General features: G+C 42.9%; 1 protein-coding gene and 1 pseudogene across 1 annotated transcript in view; both read left to right on the forward strand.

The window, feature by feature from the left end:
- Positions 1–1079, forward strand: part of hecw1b (HECT, C2 and WW domain containing E3 ubiquitin protein ligase 1b) — a 39088-nt gene extending 38009 nt beyond the window's left edge. The window contains exon 31 of the mRNA XM_062517392.1: positions 955–1079. Within this exon, the coding sequence (XP_062373376.1) occupies positions 955–1066 (112 nt within the window). The 3' untranslated portion in view covers positions 1067–1079. The remainder of the gene's footprint in view (positions 1–954) is intronic.
- A 3407-nt stretch (positions 1080–4486) lies between these two features.
- On the forward strand, positions 4487–10068 carry LOC134062405 (serine/threonine-protein kinase 17A-like; annotated as a pseudogene).
- The last annotated feature ends 240 nt before the right edge of the window (positions 10069–10308 follow it).

Raw genomic sequence — 10308 nt, forward strand, 5'->3', positions numbered from 1 at the left:
GGCCACATGCAGCTGTGTGTTTGGACACACATAAACACAAGTGACACTTGAGCCCCAACATGAATGAGTTACAATTCTCTAACAAAGAAAAGGCTTCTTTTCCTGTGTTACCCAAGTACACACACAAACAAAACACACACACTTACACACACCCTCCCTCACACACAGTTTTCCCATACACACACACGCACACACACACACACAGTAGTATGTTATCATGTCTGTGTCTGGTTCTGTCATGCCTGAGAAAGCCTGAGGAAGTAGTCTGACCTACATGCATGCTATTTTAAATGCCATTAGTACACCTCCCCCGCCCCTCCCTGACTAAAGCAGACAGAGAACTAAGGTTGGTTTAACAGTGTTGTTTGAAGCATGGGATATTGTCATGTCCCATTTGCTGTAGTTGAGTTAGTGTTCATATCGTATCTTTTCCCTGTAACATTTTTAATGGGGGGTAAGGTCCTGGGGTTTACAGTCCAGTGCTTTACTGGAGTTTTGATCCTGTGTTTACTGAAGCTGGTGAACATTATGGGAGCTTAAAAGGATGAGAGCAAGAGCAAATGTAGGGGCTATTGGAGTGACTTGAGTTGACCATTCATACTATGACTATACGATTTCAAAGTAGAATCTATTGATGCTGTTGTTCTGGTGTATAACTATTAATAGATACCTCTGTTCTGAGCTGTACGTGTGAATGTTTTATGAACAGTTGCTAATCCAACTGATCTTTCAGCACTTGTGATAGAAGCTGTTTTGTGCGTATTGATTTGATTCGTATTGATACACATAATGGATTTGGAAGTCGTTATCTGAAAGTATGGTCCATGGGAGGCAAGGAGCTCAATTAGGCTCATTAAGATTCCTCCCTGAGCTGACAGTTATCAGTTATCAGTTAGTTAAAGAAATAATAATGACATCTGAGAATTACAGCTGCGGTTGAACCGTGTCTTTCAGGGCTCACACGTGCTTTAACCGGCTGGACCTTCCTCCGTACCCCTCCTACACCATGCTGTATGAGAAGCTGCTCATCGCTGTGGAGGAGACCAGCACGTTTGGCCTGGAGTGACCGCTCCTCACCCCTCGACCCGCTCCGCCCCGCCCCGCCCCGCCCCATCCAACCAGGGGACCCCACAAACTGCAAAACTGTTGTTTTTCACAAATGTGTACTTTGCCGTGGACTGTCGTCTCTTTTTTTAAAGAAAAAACAAACATTTTTTGTGACTTAAAAAACAGACAAAAACAAAACAAGATCAAATTGAAGACAAAAATGAAATGCATGTGTAACTCACCTGTTAATACTGTATGTGCAGTCTTTATTGGGTTTGCACAATCCAAGCTGGTATGCAATAGTGAACGTGTGGCTTCAGCCTTCTCCTTCTCTCAGGGCCTCAATCCTTTACTGCGACTGACCGCACCCCAGCCACCCACCCGACCCCCTGCAACCACAGCCAGAGTGGGCTGAAGCCTCCAGCCGTGTCCCCCCTGCGCCCCACCATATCATCACTTCTGGTGCAGCATCTCCTTCTCATGAGAGACACGCGCTGCCGCTGTCGTTGAAGTTGACACAGGAAGTAATGACTTTCGGGGCAGGAGGAATGCTCCGACATTAATTCAACGATCACTGGATGTGTTGTTACTGTGTCACCACCATCATGCCACACCGATGGACATGGGTATTGCAAGCAGTGTTTATGTGCGACATCACCAGGGCCAAACAGCATCACCTCAGTTCAAAATGGCCATCAAACCCCATCACCTCAGCATCACCTCAGTTCAAAATGGCTATCGCACCCCATCACCTCAGTTCAAAATGGCCGTCATACCCCATCACCTCAGCATCACCACAGTTCAAAATGGCCTCTGCAGGAGAGAGTAACCCAGAAAAGAACATGACTTGTTAGTTAACTTGTCACCATGAAATACAGAAAGGGTTCGCTAGTCACCATGTGGTAAAGAACGGGGTTTCACATGTACTGTATGTGTTCTGTTTGTGCTCTCTGTCGTTTGTTCATCAGAAGTTCAGAACGGAGAAATGGAGGACGCTCCAGTTGGTACAGATTACTGATCTCTGCATATAATATAAAAAAACATTTATAGGTGTAATCTGGTTTCACATTTAGAAAAACAATACATGACATTTAGTTACATAGTGACATTGCACTTCTATATGTATGCTGCCCTTTAAAACATTAAAACCCTCGCTTTGGTAGAGATAAAAGACAATAAAAGGGCCACAGTCACTGAAAGTCTCGGGGATTGCCAGAAATGCTCCAGAATAAAGCTTTCTGCAGCACTTCTGTCATAAAATAATTTGAAGGTTTTTTTTAAATGTGTCAATGTGGAATGCTTCCACACAGTCTGAAGGCATTACCGAGACCAAATGTTAAAGCATATTCATTATCACAGATCAAATGTAAGCGCAATGACCACTGCTTTGTCTGTCTTGTTTTTATTCTTGTTTGAATGTTTACACAATTTGTTTATCATTTTGAACATACTCATATTTGTAAGGATGATATGAATGTTTGCTTGTGAGAAGATTGTTGAACTCTGCTTTTAAATGATTGTGCATAAACACATGACGATACTGAATATTGACCAGTGCAAATCTAAATTGACTTTCTTACCTTTGCTCAAGCACAGATAGAAGCTAGATTTCTCCTTTAATGCTGTCCTTCTGTCTGTGGATGATAAAAGGTGCATTTTATTTTGCTTTAGACCCCAGATCTCTAGATGGTGTAGCCATACAGCACATTTTCACTCATGCCAAGTACATAGGAAGTCACTCTTAACTACGCACTCTTAACTACGCAGGCAACACGTCTTGTGTCCCCTTTACAAGTTCAAAGGCTGTGTTACATAGATTTACAATATTGCATTTTCCTAATAATATTATTGTTGAGGTTAAAATGAAGTAACCTTCCAGTTGGAGTGAAAACAGGATTGTCAGAGACGAATCACCAAAGATTTTCATAATCATCAGACAAAGACGACATTACTGGTTGCAGGCCTGCATGTGGAATATTTCAAGTAGAGTGCAAAGCCATACAACAGCCAAGAGGTCAGGTACTTTTAGCACCCACAGAACGTGACGAATGCCAGAGTAAGAACAAAGCGAAAGGAAACATTACACAACAGTATACATTAGTGATTGAATTTGGAGTGCGGTAGTCGACCACAACGCTAGAAACATTCTGCTGTATATGAGGACTATTTTAGGGGGATCCCTCCCCCTCACTTGGCTCCTACCATCTGGCGGTCTGTCACAAGTTATAGAACTGGCACCTGACGCATTTCTCCATTCGCTGAGGAGATCGGAGCTAGGCCAGAAGAGCGTTTGATTAGTTAAGAGTTTATGGACATAGTTGTAATTGGCCTGACCACTGTAAGAATGTAATAAACTGTGTTTATATCTTACATCACAAAGTGAAAGATGTATGAATTGGACTGTAAACATACCTATGTACATATTTATATGTAATGTGTGTAATTAGACTAAAAAGGACGGGACTGGAGAAACTATAATAGAGTAATTGTATGGTCACGTCGTTTGATGGACTGTTTCCAGTGTAATTATTTATTGTAAAAAGTGTACCATGCTATGCATATTTTGTCAGATTAATGAGCAATGCAATTTCTCATGGTATCAGTTATCGAGGCCTTTTCCTTTCTCCTTTATGAAATGTTTTAATACTGATTTTCTGTATGGAATGTCACTGTAAAGTGAAAGTTCTCAATCTGCCTCACACTTCAATTGTATCTCATGTCCATTTAGAATTAGAAGCTACTACACTTGTCCATACACTCATGTTCTCTTTCTCTTTTTTCCTCTCTGCCTCTCACCCCCTCCTCTCTCTCTCTCTCTCACACACACACACACACACACACACACACACACACACACACACACACACACACACACAGGGAGAGAGATATGCATACATACTGAACCATTGCTGCTTCATTGCTTTACCCAATTGTCCCCTCTCCCCTGAAAATATGCTGATTTTTTTATCATGGGTGCACTCATATTTATTCTATCTCTCTCTCTCAGGCTCTGCTCTGTATTTCAAGCCTAGCACTGTTACGAATGTCAATAAACAATCACTTTGTAATGGACTGTAGTTTCACCTCTGAATTTGTCCCAGCATGCACTGGTCCAAGTTACAGAGCATTTCAGTATATTGTCATATCATCTTTTAGTTGGAGATGCATTGTGGTGTCCGTTGTGTTTGTGCATAACATAATTAGATGGAGAAGAATTAATATTTTTGTCAATATTACCTGCATTTTTGACTCCGCCTCTGCTATGTAAATGGTGTCTGTCTAGGCAATCTGAGTATCTGTCCGCAGTGTGCTGCTGCATTCAACCTGTCGTTGGGACGCGCATTTTGGTTTCTGCTACAGTTCTGAATCTGAATTCTGAAGCTGAACAAATTAACCAGATGTCACAGGTTTTGTTACCTGTTGAAACTATTCTTGAGTTATGGACGTCATCTTGGAGAATCCTCAGGTAAATAAGGCGCAACGACCGGCGCTGTTGACTGATACCAAAATCAGCATCCGAAACGATACCTTGACTGAGCGGTACAGTCCTGGCAAGGAGTTGGGCAGGTAAGGAATTCCAATTGATAATTAGCATAGAAATAAATTAGCCACACACACGTACTAGATTTTTATGTCCAGCAAAAGTTGCACATTTTAGCAATTCTTCTCAATACTTGAGATGAAGAATAATGAATTAATATAGATTTATTTTTATATTGCATATTTGAGATATCAATAACTATTGCTGTTGTTTGTTTGTTTGTTTGTTTTGTCCCGCTCCACTAGATGTGACAAATTACTGAAAGGATATTATTTTCCTGACCTATATGTGTGTCCAGTTGAAGGACCATTTATTAACTAGTTATGGCCACCGTATTCTGCCTGATTGCCCCATCCTGTCCCGTGTGCTGTCCATGTCCAGGGGCAGGTTTGGAGTTGTGAGAAGGTGTGTGGAGAAGCACACTGGGATGGAGTACGCTGCCAAGTTCGTGAAGAAGAGGAGGAAGGGTCAGGACTGCCGCGGGGAGGTCATCCATGAGATCGCCGTGTTGGAGCTGACCAATGCCTGCCCTAGAGTCATCAACCTACACAAGGTCTACGAGACGGCCAGTGAGATGGTGCTGCTCCTGGAGTGGTGAGCTATTTTAGACAGGCTAGTATGGATGCTGCACATACCATATTCACTCATGGACCACACAGAGCCCAAAAAACATACTAATGCATACATTTACCTCCACACACACACACACACACACACACACACACACACACACACACACACAAACTCCTGATCGCTTGGGCCCACTAGGTCTGTTAATCTATCTTTGTACTCAATCATTTTTTCCACGATAACTTTCTCTTCCATGGTAGATCTAAAGAGATACTCTGGCATTGTGGTGTCCATATATAGCCTAGTCTACTGTGTTAATCTGTTTTGTAGCAGTTACTCCCGGTGGCGGTCTAGTGTTGCTGCCCAGGATGAACACAGTTGCATGCCCCCCCTTACCTTCTCAATTAAAAGTCACAGGAGGGGTGCTGATGACTCGCTTGGCCATCAACCTCTATAAATAGCTCTGCATGAACTGCCTCCACCCCACTGGCACCAAAGTTTAACAACAACACAAGGACAAGTTATGGTGTGTACAGAGCCATTATGAACAAAGGCACTATCTAGAAAAAGGTGCTACCTAGCCTGGCTGGCACCAGACCGATTCTCATTTCAGTTGACAAGGAGACTTGGTCTGGGGATGCTTTGTTCACCTATAATACCCAAGGGGTGTAACCAGCAGTGAGATTACAGTTTTTAAAAATGGGTATACATTAAACTCTGCAGACACATCTTTCTTGTAAACTAAACTGTGTAGTCAATTCCAAAAAAACGCCTAACCCCGTCAGTGCAGCCATTGGTGGAGTGCTACAACACAGCTAACTGTACTCCTCTGCTTATCATCATATAAAGCCCGCGGTTATAAGCGGTTGTGAATGGTTTCTGTGGTTTTGGTTGTTTGGAAACGAGCTTGGATGGAACGTTCGCTTGATGGATCTTACAGAGGAAAATAAAAATGCGCTCACAGATTTATCTGGATTCACACAGGTGCTACCGAAGGTCCTTCAACTTAAAGAGGAACTATGCAGGATTGGCGATTTCATCTCTGGTTTCGGTTTCGTTTTCGCTCGTTTTATGCTTGCATATTTCTCTGCAGAGCTTCCCCGACAGCTTTAGCGTGTATATTTATACATATATAGGCTATATATAAATATATAAATTGCAATCGTGGTTCTTCTTGTTCCTTACGCGTCTCAGACTTCCAGATGTAAACAAGGAGCGATCGTCTCCTGCAGAGCGGATAGGGACACTGGGGGCGGGAGGAAATATTACTGTTTTCGATTAAACTGGTCAGTCAAGCAAAACAACGATTTCTGAGCGATTTTATGACTATGAAAAAGTTGCATAAGGTCTCTTTAATGTTCTTTTGTCTTGTCATACCAGACTATATGGAAGTTGTACTGAAAAGCTAACCAAAATCTAACCAAAAACCTCTACTGTTTAAAAGACCCAAGCATATATAACATAACACAATCAGACTCCAGGCTGGCATGAGGGATGGCTGCCATCTGAGGTAAGGTTGTGCAGCTGGAGCTGAACAATGATGGCCAGGCTGATTGGTGACCCTGCTGTGTGTCTGCATGTACATAATGCTGTCCATACACACGCCTTTCATGTCCAATTAGTCCATCTTTTGTTTTCCTTCTGTTTCTCTCTCCCGATCTTCCACCACATTAACAAATTAGACCTGCAGACAACACATGGGTCTACAAGTGGGCCACGTGTTTGGACAACTCTGAATGATCTATTTTAGGCCAAGAGGAATGTATTGGTATCCATCCAGCAGGCCATGTTCAGCTTGCCCAGAAGAGAAGATTAATTTTGTCGATGATGATGAGAGAGAATTCAGCCCCCATTGAGAGGCTGACTGTTGTCTTCTTGACACAGGCAGCACAATGTCTGTATTTATCCCTAAGGATCAATAGGGACAGTGCGGTGTATCAGGATGGTGCTATAAGCATAGACAACTGAACTGACCATACATTCTAATAAAAACCTGTCACTTAAAGCACCATTCATAATTGCAGTACATTGCCTATAATTGATATAAATATTGAGTGAATTTAAGATTATATTAATATGTCATAGGGGACTTCTGACAACATATTTATCAAAGGGTCTCTAAACGATGATCCACTTCCCAGAGACTGTAGGCCAGAGATTGGTGTTTTCGGTGCATCCTTAGTGACACCTACTGGTTGAAGTATATGTAAGTGCTGGTTAAAGCAAAGATCTGAAATACTGAGTTGGTCTCTCCAGCGGCTTTCTAATGAGGAGACACAGCACTCAAAGTATTTCCCATAGAAATGTATGGGGTTGGTTTGTAACCGCCAACATAGCAGTCATCTATACATACTCCACCCATTCTGCCACCAACAGTTGGCATGTGAAAACATCGTGCCAATCATGTGACATGCTGTGAATACATTGTGCCAATCATGTGTTGTGATCTCGCAGCTGGGGCCAGGTTGGTTTCGTGAAGCCGTGGAGGGACTTAAAAGGGCTTTGGTCTCTCTCTTTCTCTCTGTGTGTGTGTGTCTGGGTCTGTGCATGTGAATGGGTGTGTTAAATGTGGATCTGTGTATGTCTATTGGTGGTGTGTGTGTGTGTGTGTGTGTGTGTGTGTGTGTGTGTGTGTGTGTGTGTGTGTGTGTGTGTGTGTGTGTGTGTGTGTGTGTGTGTGTGTGTGTGTGTGTGTGTGTGTGTGTGGGTGTGTGTGTGTGTGTGTGTGTGTGTGTGTGTGTGTGTTCCCAGTGCTGCGGGAGGAGAGATTTTTGAGCAGTGTGTGGCCTTCTCTGAGCTGGATGCGGAGCTGCTCCTGAGGCAGATCCTGGAGGGTGTGGCCTTCCTCGGTAGCAACAACATTGTGCACCTCGACCTCAAGGTACAGGAGCAGGGAACGTATACATGAATGTGCTTATGTTCCTCCTAGCTGCATAGTTGTTAAAATCAGGACTCATTTAACTAAGACAGTTTATTGGCATGTCTAGTAAGGTGGGAATTTAGGGAGCTGATAGAACTGAACCAAAACGGTTATTGAAACTGGGAGAAGAAGAAATGTTAGAAGTAAGTGATGCCAATAATTATTTCAATATGTTGAGTAACAATAGGATTTTTCTTCTGTGATGCAATGTTGGACTTTGTTAGACCACATGTCAGTATGTTAATTAGACAGACTGGGGAGGTCAGAGGTATTGTGGTCAGATGAGATCACATCAGAAGTGTGTGGAGCTTATAGAGACAGGAATGCAGAGGAGTGTAGGTTTTGCAGTCTGCTTGAAAGGTCTTTAATTTTCATAAGACTTCTCTTCTCGTTTACTGAGTGTGTGAATCCACACTCCTCTACCTTCCTAAGTTCTGTGTCCGCCCACTGCCTGCTCTGTGTCCATCTCGATCCCCAGCCTCAGAACCTCCTGAGCACGAAACCTCTGGGTGACATTAGAATCGTGGACTTTGGGCTGTCACAGGTGGTGAGGCAGCACCAGGAGCTGAGAGAGATCATGGGAACTCCAGAGTATGTGTGAGCGCGTGGCCACTCTTATTCAGCCGAAATCTGGCTGAACTGCAAAGCCGTGGTCTTTTCTGAGGAACACTACATTACACTGACGTGGTCCATCTCACACCAGTGTTTATGCCTGGTTTTACTTGGAAGACCAGAGTTGCTTGTTTTCTGTCTGTGTTGGAACCACACACTTCCTTGTATTGTATATGAAAGCAGAACCACAGGCACAGTGAATCACGTTGAATTCCTTATTCCATTTTAGCTCCTGAGGTTCTGAACTATGAGCCCATAAGCACCGCTACTGACATGTGGTCATTTTTGCGCCTTATTTTTTTAGACTAGGCTACTGTCATTGTATGAAGCAGCATGTCAAAACGTAATATTATTTCTATAAATAAGTATGTTTTTAATCAGCAGGTAAAAAAAATCACTGAACCTTTAATATTCGACAAATTCAACCATTTGTTAAAAAAGAAAAAAGGCACAAAATGAATATGCAGAAATAGAGAATGCCTTCTCAACAAACTGTGTATGCCTGCATGTGTGTATGCATGCGTCCTGAACAGGAGCATCGGCGTGTTGACGTACATCATGTTGCCCGGACTTTCTCCCTTCTTGGGTGAGGACAAGCAGGAGACATTCCTGAACATCTCCCAAGTGGACGTGTCCTATGCTGGGGAGGAGCTGGAGGCTCTGCATCCTGCAGCCATCCTCTTCATTCAGGCTCTCTTGCTCAAAGACCCACGGTGAGACTAGGGCTCTAGCGCCCTCTACTGCTCAGTGGTCTCCCTATAGGTTGCAGTTCAGGACAGGGCATTACTAGCGTGATTAGTTCAGCAACAGTAGCCCCACTGGACACTCACATTTTCAACTGTGTGATGCTGAAGTGAAGGCCAATGAAGCAACAGCAGAAAGGTTGTAACTGCTCCAGGACCTATGTTGTGCATCTAGGACAACGTGTGCTTTTACAAATAAGGTTTGTGATTTCTCTAACATTGTGTTAGTGTGCATGCATGTGTGTGTGTGTATTTAGGTCTCGTCTCTCCGCTGAGGAATGTCTCAGACATGGGTGGCTCAGAGGGCCAAAGGAGCAGACGCAGGCCAGAACAGAAGCCTGTTCCTGGGGAGACAAGCGGCTGCTCAGCCCTGAGAAAGCCCCAGCAGTGGAGGAGCTGATCGTAACGGCAGCATACACGCTGGGACAGTGCAGTCTAACTCGGAGGCCTTCAGCCAAGAGCCCAACCCTACAGCCACCTGCCTTAGGCTCAGTGAGCCATTTCACAGCATGCAAAATGCTATTTACTGAAGATACTGCTTTTGGGTTTTTAATGTTGTTACTCAAGTATGAATCACTATAACATACTGTTATTAATATATTTCACTTGTATTGTATTTGTGTCAGTTAAATTAAATTTCTAACAATATGAAGAGCATAAATTTAAATCACTGTCCACCAACAATTTAGCTATTCTAAACATTTGATACTGTTACAGTATATTGCATAAAATAAACATAAAAGTTACGTAATTATACTATGCTTGTCTTGATGGTGAAAAATATATAATTTAATGTCTCTTTCTTTCTCTGACTAAACTCCCGACATCCAAATCCAAACCGTTTTTAATTAAGGTAAAATTAAGAGACAGAAAAC

The sequence above is a fragment of the Sardina pilchardus genome, chromosome 2 (assembly GCF_963854185.1).
Source record: "Sardina pilchardus chromosome 2, fSarPil1.1, whole genome shotgun sequence".
NCBI classification, from domain to species: Eukaryota; Metazoa; Chordata; class Actinopteri; order Clupeiformes; family Clupeidae; genus Sardina; species Sardina pilchardus.